The sequence below is a fragment of the Aspergillus steynii genome (genome assembly GCF_002849105.1).
Source record: "Aspergillus steynii IBT 23096 chromosome Unknown P170scaffold_4, whole genome shotgun sequence".
Taxonomy (NCBI): Eukaryota; Fungi; Ascomycota; class Eurotiomycetes; order Eurotiales; family Aspergillaceae; genus Aspergillus; species Aspergillus steynii.
This window is the reverse complement of record NW_020194401.1, coordinates 1,663,321-1,684,078: the sequence shown is the minus strand read 5'-3', so window position 1 is coordinate 1,684,078 and position 20,758 is coordinate 1,663,321. Positions and strand designations below refer to the sequence as shown.

General features: G+C 51.4%; 7 protein-coding genes across 7 annotated transcripts; 4 read left to right on the top strand and 3 right to left on the bottom strand.

Annotated features, from left to right (window-relative positions):
• Positions 1 to 545: 545 nt before the first annotated feature.
• On the top strand, positions 546 to 2,123 carry gfsA (glycosyltransferase family 31 protein; the record flags this gene model as incomplete). The annotated part of the gene is made up of 1 exon (XM_024844210.1): positions 546 to 2,123. One exon carries the CDS (start codon positions 546 to 548, stop codon positions 2,121 to 2,123), a length of 1,578 nt encoding a protein of 525 aa, XP_024704476.1.
• Positions 2,124 to 5,698: 3,575 nt separating this feature from the next.
• P170DRAFT_426137 (MADS-box domain-containing protein) lies at positions 5,699 to 6,686 on the top strand (the record flags this gene model as incomplete). The annotated part of the gene is made up of 3 exons (XM_024847694.1): positions 5,699 to 5,944; positions 6,170 to 6,304; positions 6,408 to 6,686. 3 exons carry the CDS (start codon positions 5,699 to 5,701, stop codon positions 6,684 to 6,686), a joined length of 660 nt encoding a protein of 219 aa, XP_024704475.1.
• Positions 6,687 to 8,139: 1,453 nt separating this feature from the next.
• Positions 8,140 to 9,134, bottom strand: P170DRAFT_436800 (uncharacterized protein). Its single transcript, XM_024849227.1, has one exon. It carries the CDS (start codon positions 9,094 to 9,096, stop codon positions 8,254 to 8,256), a length of 843 nt encoding a protein of 280 aa, XP_024704474.1. The 5' UTR covers positions 9,097 to 9,134; the 3' UTR covers positions 8,140 to 8,253.
• A 213-nt stretch (positions 9,135 to 9,347) lies between these two features.
• On the top strand, positions 9,348 to 10,212 carry P170DRAFT_357004 (uncharacterized protein; the record flags this gene model as incomplete). Its single annotated transcript, XM_024844191.1, has 4 exons — positions 9,348 to 9,467; positions 9,520 to 9,888; positions 9,934 to 10,071; positions 10,147 to 10,212. The coding sequence occupies 4 exons, from the start codon at positions 9,348 to 9,350 to the stop codon at positions 10,210 to 10,212; spliced, it is 693 nt and encodes a 230-aa protein (XP_024704473.1).
• Positions 10,213 to 10,334: 122 nt separating this feature from the next.
• Positions 10,335 to 12,761, bottom strand: P170DRAFT_436797 (DUF803 domain protein). Its single transcript, XM_024849226.1, has 4 exons — positions 12,535 to 12,761; positions 12,320 to 12,457; positions 12,170 to 12,262; positions 10,335 to 12,113 (listed from the first exon to the last, which is right to left on the bottom strand). The coding sequence occupies exons 1-4, from the start codon at positions 12,574 to 12,576 to the stop codon at positions 10,611 to 10,613; spliced, it is 1,776 nt and encodes a 591-aa protein (XP_024704472.1). The 5' UTR covers positions 12,577 to 12,761; the 3' UTR covers positions 10,335 to 10,610.
• A 352-nt stretch (positions 12,762 to 13,113) lies between these two features.
• P170DRAFT_436796 (H(+)-transporting V1 sector ATPase subunit E) lies at positions 13,114 to 14,242 on the top strand. Its single transcript, XM_024849225.1, has 3 exons — positions 13,114 to 13,223; positions 13,299 to 13,810; positions 13,871 to 14,242. The coding sequence occupies exons 1-3, from the start codon at positions 13,191 to 13,193 to the stop codon at positions 14,019 to 14,021; spliced, it is 696 nt and encodes a 231-aa protein (XP_024704471.1). The 5' UTR covers positions 13,114 to 13,190; the 3' UTR covers positions 14,022 to 14,242.
• On the bottom strand, positions 14,212 to 16,939 carry P170DRAFT_177012 (uncharacterized protein). The gene is made up of 7 exons (XM_024842639.1): positions 15,915 to 16,939; positions 15,764 to 15,865; positions 15,662 to 15,714; positions 15,479 to 15,608; positions 15,349 to 15,427; positions 15,142 to 15,295; positions 14,212 to 15,083 (listed from the first exon to the last, which is right to left on the bottom strand). The coding sequence occupies exons 1-7, from the start codon at positions 16,804 to 16,806 to the stop codon at positions 14,403 to 14,405; spliced, it is 2,091 nt and encodes a 696-aa protein (XP_024704470.1). The 5' UTR covers positions 16,807 to 16,939; the 3' UTR covers positions 14,212 to 14,402.
• Positions 16,940 to 20,758: the final 3,819 nt, after the last annotated feature.

Here is a 20,758-nt window from a genome sequence, read left to right as displayed (position 1 = left end):
CTTCCTTTTTCTTCTGCCCTCCCCCTTTCTTCCCTTCTTCTTCAACCTTTCAAGCTTCAACAACCATCGTCCATCCCCATTCCTCTTCCTCCCCCCCCTTCCCCTCTCCTCCAGCCTGATTCTCTTCTAAGGCCCCTGGACACAGCGTCCAGTTGTGCTCTCTATCTTTTTCGCGTCTCGAATTTCCCCTTTTTTCCTATTGGCTTGGACTTGGGTTCTGCGACTGGGATCCCATATATTCTTCGGGCCTCTCTCCAACCCCCTTTGTGACCGTGTCGCAGGTCTCGACGCTGCCAGCCTCTCGTTGACAGACCAATTTGGTTCCCCAGAGTTATTTGTGACTCGGGTGCCAATTCCACTCTTTTATACTCTTTCCGTCGATTTCTCGGACCCTCTCGGTAACGGCTGTGCGATAACGCACATCTTTTCCCGGTAACAACGACGACGACTATTTTAACTTAATATTCTATTATCTCCCTCGCGGAAAGACAGAAAGGAAATCCCTTTTCATGTTGAAACACGGGACCTTTAATAAACCCACCAAAATGCCGATGTTTCGCCTCAAGACCATCTTCCCCCTCGTGGCCCTCTTTTCGATAGGCTTCTTTTTCTGGGCCATCGAACGCTTCGATCGGGCCGCTTTTATGCGATTCAAGCACCCGGTCGATCGCGTCTCTAACTCCGGTGCCTCCCAGATCCAGCTGCAGTCCCCGCCCTCGCCTGTGCAGTGTGACGCGGATCCCGGTGCTGTGGCTCCTCTGCCTTTCACGGAATGGCTGCCTCGCAAGAACTACACTCGTGCCTACTTCCGCCCTCGTCACGTCGACGCTGACGCCGAGTTCAACTCCCTCGAGGACATCAACGTGCCGGTCCTTCCCCCGATGACCGTGATCGAGCGTGGCATGGTCATCTCGCCGGATAACAAGCAGCCTTTGGAATCGACCTGCCCTCCCATCATTGATGTCGACGTGGCTGCGGATGATGATGTGGACGAGACGGACAAGATTCTGCTCGGTTTGGCCACCACGGCCGATCGTCTGGATCGCTTGCTCCCTTCGCTGCTCTACTCGTACGGAAACACCAAGGCCAGCATCGTCGTTCTCGTTCCCATGTCGGACGACGACATCCCCAAGCAGGAGACTTACTTCCGCAACCGTGGATTGGACGTCACTCTGATCCAGTCTCCTCTGGATTTCACCGCTCGTTACTTCGGTATGGTGGAGGCTTTCGCCAACCACATCCGAACCAAGCGCCCTCAGACCACGTGGCTTGGATTCATGGACGATGACACTTTCTTCCTGTCCCTCCCCACCATTGCCAAGGAACTGAAGCTCTTCGATGTCAACAAGAAGCACTACATCGGAGCCTTGTCTGAGGCCAGCTGGCAGGTCGACACTTTCGGCCACATCGCTTTCGGTGGTGCCGGTGTCTTCGTCTCGAAGCCTCTTCTCGACGTCCTGGAGCAGTACTACGACGAGTGCCAGGCCTGGGGTGAGCAGCCCGGTGACCAGAAGCTTGGCCAGTGTATCCAGCGATTCGGTGACACGGACCTGACTCTCTGGCCCTCCCTGTACCAGATGGACATGAAGGGTGAGGTCGACGGTGTCTACGAGTCGGGCCGCAAGATTGAGTCCCTGCACCACTGGAACAGTTGGTACTCGAAGGACGTTGTCAAGATGACCACCGTGGCAGCCGCCGCCGGTCGCAAGTCCGTCCTGCGTCGTTGGGTCTTTGACCAGGAGGAATTCGTCAACAACGCCACCGGAGACTCGACCCGCACCTTCTGGGTCTTCACCAACGGATACTCCCTCGTCAAGTACACTTACGACGAGAAGACGCCCGACGATGCCATCAACTTCGACCACGCCGAGAAGACGTGGGAGGAGGACCCCCGTGGTTATGAGAGCCGTCTCGGACCCCTCCGTCTTCGGGATCAGGAGGGCATCCTCAAGGACCGCTGGTTGCTGAGGGAAGCCTTCGTCGTCGGTGACAACGTCCACCAGTGGTATGTTCGTGAGGAAGACGAGGGCCACAGTGTCATCGAGATTGTCTGGCTCGGTCCCAAGGGAGGTGGTGGTGCCGGTGTTCGGGATTACGCCGCCCGTCCCACTCGGATGCACTAATCGTCTCTCGCACATGTATGGATGGGAAATGAGAAAAACCACACTCAACCGATGCTGAGGCTGGCCCTTGGGATCTGTGAATTGCTCTTATATTCTACTTTTGCTTTCGATTCTTGCACATTATTTACATTCCTTTTTATTCTTTTCTTCGAGTTTTATCTTCACTTATACCAACCAACCTCGCCTTCTCCCTCTGGGGGAAAGAGAACTGCCAGTATCGACAGATGAAAAGAAGAAGAGGATGTGTCGTGCATGGACGGATTCTTTTGTTTATTTTCGACTATGGAAACACCTTCGACCCATATATTTGAATTGTTCATTTGCCGGCGTTGAATTGGCGGAGTCTATGAACGGCGCAGTCGAAGATCGGCACCTGGTGGTTTTCCCACGAGCGATACCGTCTTGAAGTCTCGACTTTTGGACTGGTACCTCGCACGAATTTCACTCACGAGTCATCAACTTTTTTTTTTCTTTTTTCTTTTTTCTTTTTTTTTCTTTTCCACTTGCTACTATATCTCCCGTGTTTGCTATTTGCTACGACTCGGTGAGGCTTTGTGATGCATTTGTAAAAATAGAATTCCCGGCCTGGTGCTCAGGTCCGTCTTGCTTTTGGAGATTAGCGCATCTGTCATTATGCCAGAAATATCATGAAGTTAAGTCCTAGATCTAGATCCGATTAATCTATCGTTGCCTTTGCTTGCAATCAATCGCCTTATGGTGCCATTCTCACGCGGAGTCATTACAATTACTCGGGCGGTTACGCGGTCGGCTCCATCGAAATCCATCTGATGTTTCAGATTCCTGTTTCACCTTGACAGCCTTGTTTTGTTTAATCTTAATCTTAATCTTTGCTGCCTTGCCTGTTTGTCTGACTTTGGAATGCATGGCAGCCTGTTCATTTTCATTCAGTGATTCACCGACCGACCGCTTCGACTGTCCTCGTCGAGTGAAGTGAACCCCGTGAAACTCTCGAGCGAATGCAACGTCAACCCATCTTTTTTGCTTCTTTCCGTGGAAAAGAAACAGCTGGTCTCCGCTCCACCGACGCCGATGCCTCCGCGGTTTGCTACTTGACGTAGTCCATGAATTTCCCATGACTTCATGGCTTGGTTGGTTACCTGTGTGTTCGTTTTTTGGTTTGGTTAAGCGCGTGATCGTGCTTTGTTCCTTGGTTCGTTCGTTCGAGGTCCATTCTTTTGTCGGCTCTGTTTTACGGTACGGGTTGGTTCTGTGTTATTGGTGGGTGGTATATTAATAGTATGATATCTTATAATATTGGGTATATATTATAATGTCTTTGTATGGGGTTGTACGGATACTTGCGTGTAGTGGGTGTCTGTAGGTCGTTAGGTGGTGCAGATATAATAAACCTCGCGCAGGGATATACGCATGATTGGATTCCATTCGATTTGTTGACCGTTCGAGTAGGTGTCAGATAGTATCTCTATACTTGAGCGCTTTTGAGCAGAAGAATTCATATCCAGTCATACTAGATGAGTGTCTATCGCGACAGGGTAGATGATATTGTAAAAATACTATCTCCCTTCATGCCATGTACATGTACATGCTACTACTTGTGAATCGGTAACACCGCACTGTCTTACCTACATAATCACAATCAATTCTTATTCAAAGAAGGATAAGGCTTGGTGCCTACGTAGGTTGCCGCGATCTTCCCGTCTGCAGGTGTAATTCCTGCTCTTTCTGGTCCAACGATAGGTGCTTGGTTGGACTTGGCTTTGTGTTTCTTTTTTTCACTGTTTTCTTCTCTTTATGACTGGGGTGGGATTTGGCTTATATGTACGCAGTAAGATATATATTTGTTTGGTAGGTGGAGTACGGCATACTATTACCCCAAGGTGCATTTATTAAACCAGGCCAATATTATTGAGCCCTACAGATTCGCAGAAGTAATACGTACGGAGTACATGTACCTGAGATATATATAGAACGCGACAACCCTCTAGTCCTACGCATCCAGTCACCAGACCCAGTTCCCTGGAGATCACTCGACCGATTTAGATTAACCGGGGATAGTACCATCGACGGAGAACGGAGCAGATAGCTGCTAGACTAGATAAATGGACGGATACATCTGCGATCGACGGGCCAGCACGAGGAGAAGGCGAGAGCCGAGAGAGACTAGAGGGAAGTCCGCCGTAAGTAAAGTTACGGGTCACTCTCAGGGAGGGGAAAAAGGGAAAAGAAGGGGGGGGGGGACAAGGGAGGGAGAGACGGAGAGTCTCGTGCACTTTAAAATAGAACGTTGACTGGGGCAAATAACTACCGGAGCTGCAGGGCGGAGAGCCATTATTGGTGCGTTCGCCTCGGCGGGCGAATTATTGGTTGACTATTTTTTTTGATATACCACCTAACATGCCACCTACGGAGTAGTAGTGAGTATCTGGTTATGAGGGAGGAGGGGACAAGAGGGAGGTGTTTACTCCTATGTCTGTAGGTAGGTAGTAGTGGGGATGTATGAGGTCGATAGTACCGATCATACGGGGGGATTTGTCGGGTAAATGAGGAAATAATAGGTCGTTAGTATCTACGCTGTATGCATACAGAACCTTGGAAGGGTTCTTCATACGGAGTACGGACTGTCTAGTGCCTGTTAGAGCGCCGTCGGTCTTCCCCTATCGCCTGAATCTCCGTCTAAAGTCTGACTGCCTGAGTAGTTCAGGTCGGACTCTCACGACGACTTTAAATGGGATACGGTGCGTACGGGTTGGGGGCCAAATGGCGACAGATCTAGGACAGATCTGGTAGGTAGGCACCTAGGTATCATGGTGACTTAATTGCGGGGGTTGTTCATGACTTTTTTGAATAATGAGGGATTGTTGTTCTATTCCGTAGGGCAGGGAATTGCAGTTGATATTTTGGGAAGAATGAAAGGGAATACCATACCGCGCGTAAGATTACGGAGTGGGGAAGTTGAGTTGGCCGTCCATTCGAATCCCCAATGCTTGCAGGCGGCTGCACCAATGGGGAGGCGTGCCAAGGCCGAGGGATCTCCATCGCTGGGTCTGGACAACCACGGGAGGCGGTACGGTACGGTCACGGATGGACGGAGTGAGGCAGGTGGGAGGAGTAGCCCTGGAGGATTGGAGAGTAGTGAGGAGGAGTAATAGGACTATTATTATTATGATGATGATGATTAACATACAATTATAATAGCACTGTAGAAGTTGGGGTACACCTGGAATCTGGAGATGGGAATGTATGGTAAAAGAGAAGGAAAATACAATACCGTACCGGTGGAGCCAGATCACCTGACCTACCGCCTGCCGCAAAGACACCGACGCCATGCCCTCTTCGAACGCCCTCGCCTTCCCCCGAATTACTTTCCCTCTTTCCTCCTCTCGTCCTGAACCCAAACCCTGCGAAGCAAACGCGTTACTCGATTTGGTCATTCTCCCTCCCCCTCAAAAGCATCATTCCTCTTTGGGCATCTTCGCTCTCCCCCAGACTTCGCCTGCGCTCCGTTGAACCTCTTGCCTTGACCTGCCCGGCCTCGCAACTCGCCCTCTCCCCTTCCTCCCCTCCTTCCCCCCTTCCCTCGTCCCGTTTCCATCATGGCCGACATCACTGCCGTCGGTGAGGAGAACCCGTCTCCCACTCAGGATGACCTGCAGCAGGCCGCCGGTAACGGCGCCGCTGACAACCGCGGTCCCAAGCGTAATCGCATGAGCGCCGACGACGACGACGATGATGATGACAAGCCCGGTCGCGAGCGCAGAAAGATTGAGATCAAGTTTATCCAGGATAAGTCGCGTCGCCACATCACCTTCTCCAAGCGGAAGGCGGGTATCATGAAGAAGGTACGTGCTTCTTTTCGCGTTTCGTCTCGACCAACCCTTCGTGATTCTTCTTATGGTCTTTGCAAGTCGCTTTTAATTTCCGTGCATTTAATTTTCTTTTGTTCCCTTGCGGCTTCATCCTAAAATGGGATCGTCCCTCCATTGATTCATCGACACCGAAGCCGCTTCGCTCGGTCGCGTCCACAGAACCTGCCGGCTAACCACTCCAATGCGGTCGCAATCTAGGCCTATGAGCTCTCTGTCCTTACGGGTACCCAAGTCCTGCTGCTCGTTGTGTCGGAAACCGGTCTCGTCTATACCTTTACGACCCCCAAGCTTCAACCATTGGTGACCAAGGCCGAGGGCAAGAACCTCATCCAGGTGAGTCAAAAGAGACGTCCCTTCCTTTCAATGACGGCGACTCGAGGCGCGCAATGCATTCGGACTTGGACGCGATTTCGACTGACACTCGAGAACCTCTCAGGCTTGTCTCAATGCTCCCGATCCTACCACCAATGAGAACGGTGTCGATGCCCCTGAGGTGCCTGCCGAGGCGCCTGAGGACGTGGCTCACAACAACGTCAGCGCTCAGCAGTCCAACATGCCTCGTCCTACAGGAATTCACCCGGGCTATATGACCAACGAACAACAACAGCAGATGGCCTACTACCAAAACCTGCAGCAGCAACAGCAGGCGAGCGGGCAGTACCCCGGTATGCCCGTGGGCAACCGCATGCCCCCCCAGCATCAACCTACTGCGTAGGTGTGTAGTGGCGCTCGATTTCATTTCCTTCTGCCCGCTTCCCCGCATAGTTCGTCCTTCGAGACGCTTTTCGAGGGGGGTCCCAGATTCAGTCTGGACTGCATCCTTGTTTCATCTTCAACAAGTTGTTCCTCCGCTTATTTCCCGGGCCTCTCTCTTGATACCCACCGCCAAATCCCTTTGGTCAAACAATTGATTACTCTCCTAACCCTTGAAAAACAAAAAGAAAAAAGATGAAGAAGAAGCAAGCGGTCTTGATCGTATATCACCTGAGAACCATTCGAACGAGGACAAGAAGTTGATCCCTTTTTCTTTTGTAACCCGTGTATACCATGAACCATTGGTTCGAGAACGAAAAAACCTGGAAAATGTCTCAAAAAAAAAACCCCCCCAGAATCTGCAAGTGTCTAAGTTGTGGTCTTAGTTGTTTGCGCGTTAACTGTGTTGTGAACCTTTTGATGTGAGAGTTTTATACGAAAGGGAGTCAAGAAAAGAGAAGCAAAACAAGCAAAAAAAGTTTCCCCCGAAAAAGCAATGAACAGAAAAGAAAAGACATACGAAAAACAAGGGCAGGGAAGCAGCTTCGAATTGACGATGAACCACGAAGGATGTGAGCGCTTTTCATTCTATTCTGGACCTCCCTCGAAGGCCTCGGGCTTTTATTTTCTGTTCATCTCATCTCCTAATTCACCTAGACGAACAGGGGAAGTGGCGGTGTTTCTGGTGCTTTTCCTTTTGTCTCTCTTCTCTGATTTCTGCTGGCGAAGTGGTTGTCTGTTCTGTTTTCATTCTTATTATGTTTATTCCATAATTTGTTTCCTATTCTGCGTTCTGACCAATTTCCCACCTAGTTCTTATTGAATTCCTTGACTTGAGTCTGTCCTGTCTTATCTTGATGGAGTGATCGTGGATCTCAATGTCATGCGCAATGATGTGGATTAAATTGTAGGACATGAAGGTGGTCTGGTTAGGACCGGTGGAGGATTGAGAAATAGGGTGAGGGTTAGTTCGTAATTCTGCTATATTATGTGGATTGATGGATGTACTTCATTCATATGCTCGATTTGGTTCAGTTTAGTCTTAATGTGTATGGTATGAGAAATTGGAGTTTATCCTTTTTTTTCCTTCGGTGCTTTTGCATGTCTCGCTCCGTGCATTATTCTTGTTCTTGTTTTGTCATACTCATAAGGCTGAGGTTCTGGTGGTGGTGATTTGACTGCGTCGTGGTCTGTTGGCAGGGAAGGTTAGATTGGCGGTAACTATCAGTATCAATTCAAGACCAGGTTAGACTGACTGATGACAAAATGGATATTATTTTGTCTTTGGTATTTTGCATATGTATGTGCAACAGAGAACCCAAATTTGGGAATTAAATACGGAGACATAGTATATAGTCCTGTCGAGGTTGCGGTCAAGCCTCCAGAGCTGGCCGACGATGGAAGAGAAGTATAAGCGTATATAAACAAGAACTTCAATTGCAGCTGAAACAGCTCCCCGTATATTAGATGCCACCTTAATGTTGAACACCAGCAGCCAGAACCCCAAGATTAAAAACCAAAAAACAACACTAACAACTCCAACCCTTCTCCTCCGCAGCCAACATCCCCAAATACCACAACCCCAGCAGCACCGTCATCCTCGGCTGCATCGCACTCCCCTTCGCGCTCCACGGTATCGACTCCGAAACCTCCAGATTCCCATCTCCATCTGCATCTCCATCAGGCCTCCGCACCGCAACCAGCTCCGCATCCGTGAGAACAAACCCATACCGCGTCTGATTCCGCTTCATGTGGAAATTCACCTCGGCGAGAACCTGCCTGAACTCCGTCCGTTGACTAGGATCAGAACTATCTCGCTGACCGAGAGACCATGTAAACGAGGGCTTAATAACCCCTGGTGCACGGTTGACAGCTCTCTCTGGGGGAAGGGACGGGTCGAAGATAGCGAGGTCAGGGAGGTAGTCATCAGGCTCAGACGGGGGTGAATGGGCTAGGGCTAGGGCCATGGATCCGACGTCGTAGGTTACGACTGTATACTTATATCCTGTCCAGGGTAGATTGGTAGCGGGGTTGGTTTCTAAATGGGCGAAACCGCAGCGAAGAGCGCGTATGATCCGGTTGGTCAAGTAGCAGTGGATACGGGATCGGACTGCGGGTTGGGAGTTGATGGGGCGGGGAGGTGATGGCGGGATTGGGTCGTCTTCGATATGTGCTGATGCGAGGAGGGCTGAATTGGTGCTGGATGGTGGAGAGGGTGAAGCTGGTCCAGGTGTTTTTGGTGTGGATGTCGCTGGCATCGTGGAGGTCGGGGCGTGGGGTTGGTGGTGGATGTAAGTCCTCTGGGTCGAGGATTGGGAGGGGCTGGAAGCCGTGGGAGAGGTATGTTTGGAGGTTGACTTGTGGCATGGCATGGTGGTTGAGGGGAGATGGACGGTGATGTAGGTAGTAGGTTAGGTAGGTAGAGATAATGCGAAGGTGCTGGACTTTACATGATGAGCTGACTGCAGCCATCCGGGCATCTTAAGGCAGCAAAGAGAGTGACCGCTATGCTGCCTGCCATCTCCACACCAACCTTCTCCCTACATATTATTCTACACTAAGATACTTCCTATGGATACTATCTTACTTTAATATACTCACTATGACTACAAACCCAGTCGACATGCCTATACCGTGTGAAGTGAAGCTTTCAGATATAACCTTCCTCGAAAAACTAAAAGAGTCGAAATACTCCGCTATTTTCAAAGTATCCATCCACGGACTTCTCCGTGTCATGAAAGTAGTAAGCATGCATATCCTCCCCAATTCGACTCTACCAATACTAAATCCTTAAGTATCACAACCTCGACCTCTGCCCACCAGAATGGGCCCCTCCAGACCGCGAGGTAGATCTCTTCGTCTGCGAATCCACCGCCTACCAGCGTCTCCACGACAAGGGACTATGCAAGCGAGGACTTATTCTTGATTTCTACGGCACGATCACAAACATACAGCCCTTGCTCTGTCAGCCCAGCCTGGGCATGTTTCTGGAAGACAAGCGCCCTCCAAACGCCGTTCTGATCGAGTATATTCCCAACATGCGGATGATCGATCTATCTAACTTTTCAGAACGTCGGGTGTCGGAGTTAAGGAGGATTCTGCTCGAGGATATCCATCCGGCGGGTGTACTTCATGGGGACCCGATGCCGAGGAATATGATGGTTGTATCGGAGGCTTCATCGGAGGGTCAACAAGAACAGGGGCAAAAGCAAGATAAAGATGGAAGAGTCCTCTGGATCGACTTTGATTCTGCGCAGACTTTCACGGAGGATGGATTTCTTACACCGAGACAAGAATGGTGGGTTAAGGAGGAAGTCGAAATGGTGGATTATTTTGTCGACGCGCTGGTAGGTGTATATTTTCAGTTTCAACTTGCCTACCTGGTTGCTGGTAGCTTTAAGGACTGGCTGACTTATTCACAGGCCCGGGATTGTGAAGACGGGAAGATCGATCGCACTCGCTCTTACTATTATGAGTGGTTCGGGTAGAGGTATGGATATGTTTGGGGAATGTTGAGAGGGATGAGAGATCGTTGCATTTCTTTCGCTAGGTATTTGACTATGCATAACTATATCTATAGCTATTATTGCGGAATAAGCAACAAGACACCGAAAAGAAGACGAGGAAATATGGAAGCAAGTATAGTAGATAATCTCTTCGATCTATATATTGATAATTAAAAAAGAAACAAAGAAAAGACACTTATGGTGATGAGTTATACTAAGCAAAAGGGAAAGGAAAGAGAGTACTGTACAAACATACATGCATACATAATAACATGCGATCAGTGACACTGCGTCATAATATTCTGTCTTTCTGTCTTTCTCGTTCTATTCTGAGGAAAGGAAACTTCCGAGGTTGGATAGGGTAGGTGGATATCGAATGATCATAGCCCGTGGTTGTTATCTTCACGAGAATCAAGAGCCTCGGGATCGTCGGAACTACGTCGTCGGTATCCCGTCCACCGGGCGAGAGTTGTCCATGCCGTGTTGAAAACGCTCCTCGGGCCTGCGAGGGGGCGGGAATGAGAATGGGAATGTGAGTGTGTAGGATTCGGTGATGCGTGGTGTGCGTGACTATGAGGATGAGTCTGGCTGGAAAACAGCTGGTCGGAGCGGTCATCTTGCGTGCCGTATGCCCGGGTCAAGGGATGGGCAGCATCGGAATGCACGTGCTGCTTTTGCAGAGGTTTACGGATTTCAGCAGCCGGGGCGGAGGTTCGTCGTTCGGAAAGGGACAGTCGGTGGGAAGCATGCAGAGGATGTTGTGGGTGCCGGGATGCACGCAGGGAGCCGTCTCGACCTGTCTTACTCCTAGGTCGGGTTTTGAATGGGTCGGCACGGTGGAGTAATGGGGATTGGACGTCAGTGTCGGCATAGTCGTAATCGGAATCGTCGAGCTCGGCCCAGATCGAAGCTGGGTCCAAGTCGGTGGAGCTCCGTTGATGTGATGGGGAGAGGAGAGGGAGACTGGGGGTGCGTCGATGAGGAAGGCCACGATATGGAGGGGCGCCACGGAGGAGAGGTTCGCGTTCGCCGACTTGCGCTTCTTCGTCTTCTTCGGGTTCCAGGCCGACAGGGGATTGGGGATGTTCGTCCACAATGGCCATTCCCGGTCCCAGTGCGGTCTGGGTTGGCGCGGGAACGGTCACGGCTGCGTGGCTGTCGACCACCTCCAAGCGCCACGAGAGACAAAGTACACCGCTGAGAAGGACGATGGTGCCAAGCGCGATAAGTCCCGCATGAAAACCCGTCAACTGCGACATCTGGCGGAAATAAATGAGTCCGTCGAGGATGGCAATGATGTTGTAGATGCAGAAGACGAATGGATAGAGAACGCTGGTGCTGCACTGTTTCAGGCCGCGGTGAAGATAGAATAGTTGTGTGAGCGCAAGGGAGATCATGGCAATCAAGATAACCCATGACTGCCACCGATTGAACTGGTTGACGCGGTCCACGACGGTCCGCACCAGCAGCTCAACGGCGGATTTGGCTAACAGAAGCGAATGTGCCGAGAGAATCCCACTTATCAGGCCGTATGACAGTCCACGGATCAGCCGCACTCGGCTCGGAGGCAATTGGAGGCAAGGACAGCACGGATGGCGAGAGCCGGAGTGTTTGGCGCGCGACGAGGTGAAATATCTCAGAGAATTGGAACCCAGTAAGATGGCCAGCACCAGTACAGCCGTTCCCACCATCCATAGGATAAACCCTCGCCGTTGCAGGAGTTCTAGAAGTTGGTCGAGTGTGTGCGCGGGCTCCCCGACGGCGCCGAAAATCGCGATCAAGAGTGCGCCGATGCAGACGAGGACGGTGCCGATGAGGGAGTATCTAGTGAAAGCTTCGCCCAAGATCAGGGTAGCGAAGATGGTATTGAAGACAAGTCCCGACTATTTGACTCTATCAGCAAGGCTCGATTGGACTGGTTGGGGTTGAGAGTACTGACCGCTTGGAGAGTCGAGAGCACCGGGAGCGGAAGTGTAGTAATTTGGATCGTACTCCCCACGATGTTCGACACGACAAACATCAGCATTCCCAGCTATCGGATGGTCAGCCACGGTCCCTCGAAATCAGGCTGTCCATTGAATCTGCGCACCTGCCATCTCCGACGTTTGTAAGGAGGTCTTCGTAGATCGTAGTCGTGCTTTTCGTCCTCGAGGATATGCGACTTGCGCTGTAGGGTCAAGCCAATGGCCTGGAAGCTGGTCGAGATCAACCCGACAATCACCCCAACCTGACGGCACAATTTCGGTCAGTTCAGCTGTGCATTGAGCAGGCGAGCATGACGCCGGGAAAAGAATGGAGTCATACCGCGACACTGCCCTGGGGCGACAGGTCACCAAGATTACCCATCTCGAGTATCCTCGTGCATTGGTCGCAAAGTGGCGGACAAAGACCAGACGAGGGAGGGCATTAGAGAAGCTGAGAAACAAGCCAGAGTACGGTCGCCATAGTTCAGATGAGCAGCAGACAGGAAAACAGGGAGGATATATAGGAAAGCGGGAGTGGAGGGAAATGAAGTCGGGGAGGGAGATAAGTTGAAACGGAGTGGGTGACCTGCGGGAAGCCAAGTGGTGACCCGATCGTCAGCAGATCCGCTTTGCTGGTCGTCACTCGACGGTAACCTTCCCTTCCTCTCTCTTCTCTCTCTCGCTTCTCTCCCTCACTTGCATCACCCGCCTCTGATCCCCCCCAGAGAATTCCCCGGTTGGTACAGGTGAGCATTCCATTCAGACCTCCCCCCTACTGAACAACCTCCCCTCTCCCCAGTTGACCACGGGGTCACTCTGGTCCTCCCCTCATTCCCCCCTGCTGCTTCGCAAGCTATGCTAATGCCTGCTGTCATTCTCCAAGCCCGCATTTTGGAGTAGCTCGACTCTCTGCGCCACGCCTCTCCCCGCCACACTCTCCCCTCCTATACATCTCGACTCCCATAATAATCTAGACGTCATAACCACACCGTCAAAATGTCGCAAACCCATGCACTTTCCGACGACCAGGTACGCTCAAGAACCTCCGCATCCGACCCCGGCCATGACAGGACATGACATAACCATAACCGATGAAACACACAGGTCGCGGGCGAGCTCCGCAAGATGACCGCCTTCATCCGGCAAGAAGCGCTGGAGAAGGCCCGCGAGATCCAGCTGAAAGCCGACGAGGAGTTCGCCATCGAGAAGTCCAAGCTGGTCCGCCAGGAGACCGCCGCCATCGACACCCTGTACGAGAAGAAGTTCAAGCAGGCCGCCATGTCCCAGCAGATCACCCGCTCCACCCTGGCCAACAAGACCCGGTTGCGTGTCCTCTCCGCCCGGCAGGAGCTGCTGGACGAGCTGTTCCAGCAGGCCCGGGAGCGCATCTCCGGCGTCGCGGCCCAGGATGCGGACAAGTACCAGACCGTGCTGAAGGGGCTGATTCTGGAGGGTTTGTATGCGCTGAACGAGGACAAGGTGGGTGTGGAGGCGCGCAAGGAGGACTTTGATGCCGTCAAGAAGGCGATTGAGGAGGCCGAGAAGGAGTTCAAGGAGGTCGTGGGTAAGGACGTCACGGTTGAGTTGGACGAGGAGGAGCCGTTGCCTGAGGGATTGTATGTTTCGTCCTTATCATTGTGTCTGGTCCAGGCAGTTACTGACTTGTTTTCACCTAGGGCCGGTGGTGTCGTCGTGCTGGGTTGCCAGGGCAAGATCGAGATCAACAACACCTTTGAGGAGCGTCTGCGGCTGCTGGAGATCGAAGCTCTCCCCGCCGTTAGGGAAACGCTATTCGGAAAGAACGTCAACCGGAGATTCTACGACTAAATTCAAGATAACGCGCGCCCTGTGATTCCCTTTGCACCGCCATTTTCCTCTTTTCTTTGCTGCGGCTCTTGTATTTATCTATTGACTGCTCCTTTGTTCTGATTTTACCCGCGGAGAACAGCATAGCCTTGTATACAGTTACAGTTATTCCTCTGGTATCTTATCCGTATTCCAATTCACGCCAAACGACGGTATTCGATTTCGTATGCGTTAGTCAATGACAAGGAACTCTGGTCGCCTAGGTTTACACAATGGACCAATGGCCTGTGATAATGTGGTGCAGCTAGAGTCCGTCCCGAAAAGCAGTCAACCCGGAGAGGAAAACCGTAGCTACCAATCATCTCCCACCATCCAGCCCTATCCAGCCGGTAAGCCATGATATCATGACTGAGCCTCATGCGGTCGGATCGGCATCTCCGTATCCTCCGTCTTGATGCCCTTCCACAGATGCGTCATCTTCGGCTGATTGCGAGTATTCAGGCTCTCGAACAGCGTCCTCTTCGGCGGCGGCTTCGTCCTCACCGAATAAACAACCCGATAGTGCAACGCCTCCAGCGCCCCCTTCGCCAGCGTCCGCTTCAAATGCGACGCCCCGGAGTCCTCAATCGCCGTGAAGATCTTCTTGATCCGCTCCGCCAGCGTGTCTACCTCTGCGTTGAACTCCTGCTTCGCCTCCTTGCTGGGGAACTCGATGCCTGACCAGCCCGAGTCGAGGACCACGCTGAGGAGGTACGTGATGGCGCTGAGCCAGCCGTAGTCGTATTCGGTGTGGTGGTGGCTTTGGTGCGGGTGCTGGTGCTGGTTCTGGTTTTGTTTGCTCTTTCCCTTGTGGTGCTTTATGTTGAAGCGGGGGTCTTTGAGGACGTCGATTATGCGGCGCAGATCGAGCATTATGTCCGCGTCTTGGGAAAGGGGCGTAGCGTCGTTGAGGAGGAAGGAGAGGGCAAGTCGGGATCTCCATTTTGCGATGTGCTCGAAAGAGGGGAGCATGTGTTTGAGGAGGCGGCTTTGGAGGATGTTGTCTTTGATGGTGATCTGGAGGGAGGTGCAGAGGCGGAATTCCTGGTTTTGCGCTGTTAGGTGGGACTGTCTTATTGTATGAGGGGAGGGGAGGGCTAACTAGGTCGTCGTCTGCGTCTTCTGGGATACTTTGGAAGAAGATGGTGATTGTTTTTTCTAGCTCTGAGCAGATCGTGGGATCTCCGGTGAGGGAGATGTCTAGTGTTAGGCGGAATAAGAGTAAGATGACATGTTCACGAGTGGTGTCTGAAAGTCTGCGCCACGTTAGTGATTGCATTGCCTGGATATGGAAGGACATGGGCTTTACAGATGCGCTATTCCAGAGAGCAGTTCTAGAATGGAGAGCAGTGCAGCTTGATGCTGCACGTCCACCTTCGGAAGATTGCCTGCGATTATCAGTTACCTGGACATTGCAGATGCTCTGGATTTTGACGCACCTTTAGGGAGCGTGTGGGGAACCACAGGGTCGGAAACTGCCAGCGCTTCCTTGGTGGCTCCCAGTCGTTCGAACAGAACATCAACAGCGTCAGGTGTTACTATGGACTTCACGCGTTCTTCCTTGGCATGCTGCAACATTTAGTATCGACAGCTAGGCAGAGTCAATTGAGACATGGACTAACCTTGAATGCCCGGCAATAAGCATGTCTCAGGCCTTCCCGAGGCTCTGAAGGTACTGAGGTAGAGTGAGCATATTTTCTTTCTTAAGTATTCAGTATACTAACCGGAGTGGAATATCCATAGAAGAAAATCATCCGAAAGACATCCTTTTGATAGTGCGAAGTCAAACATGCCCGACTGAAACGCTCGTTCCCGCGAGTCGGGATCTGTGAATTGTTAGAAAGACCCAGTAGAAATAAAAGCACAATGACTCACCACTCAGAGCATTCTTGTATGTCTTCTCTGAGATTGAATGTCGGGGGAAATCCAGCGCCGGAGCCAGCCCACTGCCGTAATCAAAGAAGGTCCAGGTCTTTTCCAGATCGAAAGCCTCAGTTCTTCTGACCGCATCTAGCAAACGTCGCATCTCGATCTCATCATCCTGTTCACCGAGAGCCGACGTCAAGACATTCTCATCCAAATGGTTCGCCTGGTCAAATCCAGCGGCGCCAGCTTCCCTGCGAGCTCTGTCGTGCTCAAGTGCAGCTTTAAGCTTGGCGATACCGGCCTCGGTTTCGTTATCATCAACCGCCTGAGTAACCAGCGTATCCATCGTGTTCTTGTACACCTTAGACGCCTTCTTAGACTTGCCAAACCTCCCAAACGTGAGACCATCCTTTGACCGCCGACCTCCCGGGGTGAACACATCGCTGTCGTTCTCGCTGGCAGGAGCAGACACGACAACAGAGGGCTGAGCAAACTTCGTGAACAACGCGTCCGGCGCCTCAAACGAGGCCACGGAGTCCGTATCCTCGCCATCGGAACTAATAACAACCTCCTTCCCATTCTTCACGACGCGCTGAGAATGGTCGAAACTGGAACCGGCGCCTGACGGCGGATCCGCGACAACTTCATCCTCCAGATCCAGAGGACCCAGCTGCTCGCTCGAGGCGTTCGAGGCCTCCGCCGCCCGGGTCAGCGAGCGCTTTAGCTGCGACGCCGACTCATCAGGAGCCTGCGGAGAGGCATGGCTGGACAAGGGTGGAGACGACTCAGGCGCGGGAGCCGGTGGTTTGATGGGCGTTTCAGACACCTGTTCGCTGGCCTGGTGAGCGAACGGCGGTGGTTTGAAGTATTGTGAGATCCTACGCGGAGGCATGCCGGGCATGCGACGGGAGTGAGATCGGTTGATGGGTTGATGCCGAAGCACGGTCCCGCGGCAGATGCCTGTGAGTATATCCTTTCGCTCGGTTGGGCGCTAGAGCTCGCGTGGACCAATCAGCGCGTGAGGGTGGTCTGGATTGGCGCGTTAGTCATCCGCTGGGCTCCATCCGCCGTGCTACGCGGTATGTGATTTTGAACAGCTTGGGATGAGAGGAGTCCTGTATTATAATGCGGTAGAATGCTTGATGTATCATCTATAGGCAGAGCCTTTATTCGAGGGATCTTTGTTCGGTGCGAACCGAGTGTGTCTTTGTTATTTATCGGCGTCGAACTAAACGCTAGTCAATCTTCATTGTATATTTCATGCCTGAGGTGTCGACCGGCGGCTCCCTCTCAAGGTACTCCGTAGTTGTCTCCACTGCTGACTCGTTGCAAGTGAATCGGACACCGGCGTTCTTGCCATCGTTCGAGCAGATTTATCCAGGCAAAGAACGACCTCGACCTCGACCTCTGTGCGCGGCTTTCTTCGGATCCGACGCCGTCGGAGTCCGGATGATCCGGAAGGTAACTACGGACTTAACGGTGTCTATACGGTACTATAGTCTTTATAAGCTACAAGGTATGGATTATATGCGATGAGTAATCGGAGTAAATTTAGAACCCCCTCCCAAAGAAAAAGAAAGAAAAAAAAAAAGATCGGAGCGGGGATGGCTGGAAGGCGCCGAAGCAAATGGAAAAAGCACAGAAAACTCGGCTGGAGGTTCTTCTGAAGGCCCGCATTCCGGTGGCTGCAGCGCCATGATGTCAACGTCCTCCAATGAGACGGTGCAACATCACCGGACGTACCATGGATTCAAGGTAATTTCCCGACATCCGGTTATAGCTACATGGGGCATAGGAGTCGTTCGCCAGCATGTTCGAGGAGTTGAAACGATCTATTGATAGCCCGCCCTAAGTAATTGCCAGGGAGAAAGCTAATCTGTAACATGGTGCTATATATAGTGACGCGGACCGTTGATTCTGAACTCTGAAGCACATGGATTACCGGTTTAGGTAGTTTAGGTGTGTCTAATGATGATAGACGCAGCAAGGCTGATCAGTGATCGCAGAGTTACGCATCATCTAATCCGAAGAGGGACGGATACAGCCTCGAGAGGAGAGCAGGAAGCCTCGTAGTCGTGTTGGTATACGACGTACTGGAGAATGCCAAGTGACTGAGCCCCCTCGGCGCTGTTCTCGCACGGAAAACAGACAGGCAGACATGTTCTCTATTGAGTACTTCAAACAATCTATTTACGCCTTCGCGAGATGCCAGGACTCCTATTACGCCGTACGGGGTAGTGATCAATCGAATACAGATCTCCGCATGTAAGCCTTTTTTCCCGCTGCCTGTTACCCCTGGCCAATCTAGGGAGGCTCGGAGGTTGACATATTCCGACGTATTTATTATTTACGGCCAAGGGCTGGGAAGTGCAGATCGAACTTTAGGCCTTTTTCCCGTCTCCACACCAGTTCGCGGTCGATCGGACCGCAACGCCAGCCTGTCATGATCAGAGATTTTGGTTAGACCTGGCAGAGAATATACTCCGGAGGCTGTACAGAGGACATGGAGATAACCCGAGCTACCAGGACATCGTACCAGAATTATTAGGATACTGAAAAGGAAAAGATAGAAAATCCATGAATCAGACCAAGTAGAAGTACTTGGTCGAGCACTCCAACGTCCTGCGGAGTACGCTGCAAGTCAATGTAAAAATCCAACAAAATGACACTGTGTACACAAATCTGCTACTCGTTCCGGTAAATTATGCAACTTTGCTCGGAACATTGCGCGTCTGGGGATTCCGGAGAAGGATTTAAACACTTTATCTTTTCTTTCTGCTGGCTCCTCTCGTTCTCGGTCGGTATTCACGGATGGTTTCTTTTAATTTGTTACTATTCCATGCTAACGCGACTGAAGGAACAATCATAGAAAAAAATTTTTAAAGTAAAAGATAATTTTGATGACCGATCAGAATATGAAAGAAGTAAACAGAAAAAAGCAAAACCCTCACCGTGCACAGCTCACGTAACGGACGGGGCCCAGGAAATTACGCTGATAATCTCCGTAGACCAATGGATAGGGGGCCGTGAATATGTCTCATAGCAAAACCATCCAACAGAACTGAGGCTATCGACATGCATCCAGCGAGAAGATCACTTCCCAGCCCCAATCAGGAGCAAAAGTACCTGCCAACCGGAGCCCGACTTTACTGGATTGAGCGATCTACCAGGCGTGCCAAGCCGCGAAAAGGAGAGGAAAAGGGGGTGGTTGACTGGCTGTCGATGGGAATTCTCCCAGATCCATTTGGTATGACCACCGCCGCCGGTCTCGACGAGGAATGTCCATTCAGGGTGTTGACACTTGAAGGTCAAGGACTGGAATTCCGGCCTGCCATTTGATTAGTAGTAGTAGTATGCACAGTCCATGCGTCGGAAGTGGGCTGTTCAGCATTGTAACAAGAAAAAGAAAAAAGGAGACTGACACCGCAGCGGTATCCGAATCCGAATCATGGAAAATACCCATCCTAGGGCTCCGCGACAGAGTGGACCGTCTGGCATAAGCATGTGCCGTCCCCGACAGCTTTTAGCCTGTTTCAGTCTCCATTCTCCGACTCGCGGAAAGTGGGTGACACTTGGGTCCCATGGAAGCGGTCGGATGGCTCGCTGTTAATGTTAATACAATGTGTTTATGAGGTTTCGGATCGGCTCCATAATACGGAGTCTCCTCCGTCGGCAGGAGGTCTGGATGTATACCTACCACCGACGCGAATTAGCAGGTAACTAGGGGACTACATGCGATCGAAATGTGGTTGCCGCTGAGTAACATTCAGGACGGACATACCATTGTTGGCGGTACATGCCGTGGCTTCCGGTCCGGCTGGCACTGCCTTAAGGCATTGGCTATCTATTGGCGGACGTTTAGAAACAAGAACGATTGACCCAGGGTCGTTGATTCCTGATGACGAGGTGGCCCGAGTAATTTTTTTTTTTCATTATTATTAACAGTTGTTCAATTTAAAGAAAAAAAAAGAAAAAAGGACCGAATGACCCGTGCGGAATAAGCTCGGGTAAGGATACGGGGGCCACAGCCGGGGAGGATTCATTCTACGTACGGTAGTACTGACGGAGTTAGTAGATTGCGAGATAGATCAGGTCAACCGTTTTAAGGGTCCGACCTGGATATCTCAGGACGAACCTTTCCGAGTTCCCGGATCTGGACTCCTCGTGCGCGACCGTTACCAGTGCTTGCCACCATCCCCAGAAGATTTTTCGAAGGGAACCAAATAACGCTGACCTGCAGTCTGCGGCGAGGCTGGCGATTTGGCTGGGCTGGACTTGGTTCCCTCGTGGGCAGGACTGGTACGCCTGGTAAGATTACCTTACCGACCCTACCGTTATGCAGTGCGCTTGAAGAAATCGGGGCAATGATGTAAATGCCTGGTGGTAGGTAATCTATCAATCTGACATAAAAAACCGCCAATAGCTAGTAGGTGACGGGTTTGGGGCGCTTTTGTAGACAAAGACAGGGACAAGTTTGATAGGAGAAAAAAAAAAGGAGACGAGGACCACCGAGTCGAGTTTTCACTCGAGCACAGCATTTGATGTAGATGAAACACCTCCAGAGCAGCCGGGCAGCATTAATCATTATTAAGATGACGATCCATTTGGTGTCTGGAGAATCGTGGGAAACTTACGCGTTCCCTGGATGGATTGTTACCATACCGGGCTGACACCACCCGTGGCTTGGGCGGTAATCCAGAGTAATAATCCATAGTAACTGAGTAATTATACACGGTCAGCAACAATCGGCCCTTCCAATCCGCTATTCTCCTCCCTCCGCTTTTCCCTCTCTCTCCTCAATACACCTTACTGCTCTGCCCTCCAGCATCCGTCCCTTTCCTTTCTTCTGCTTC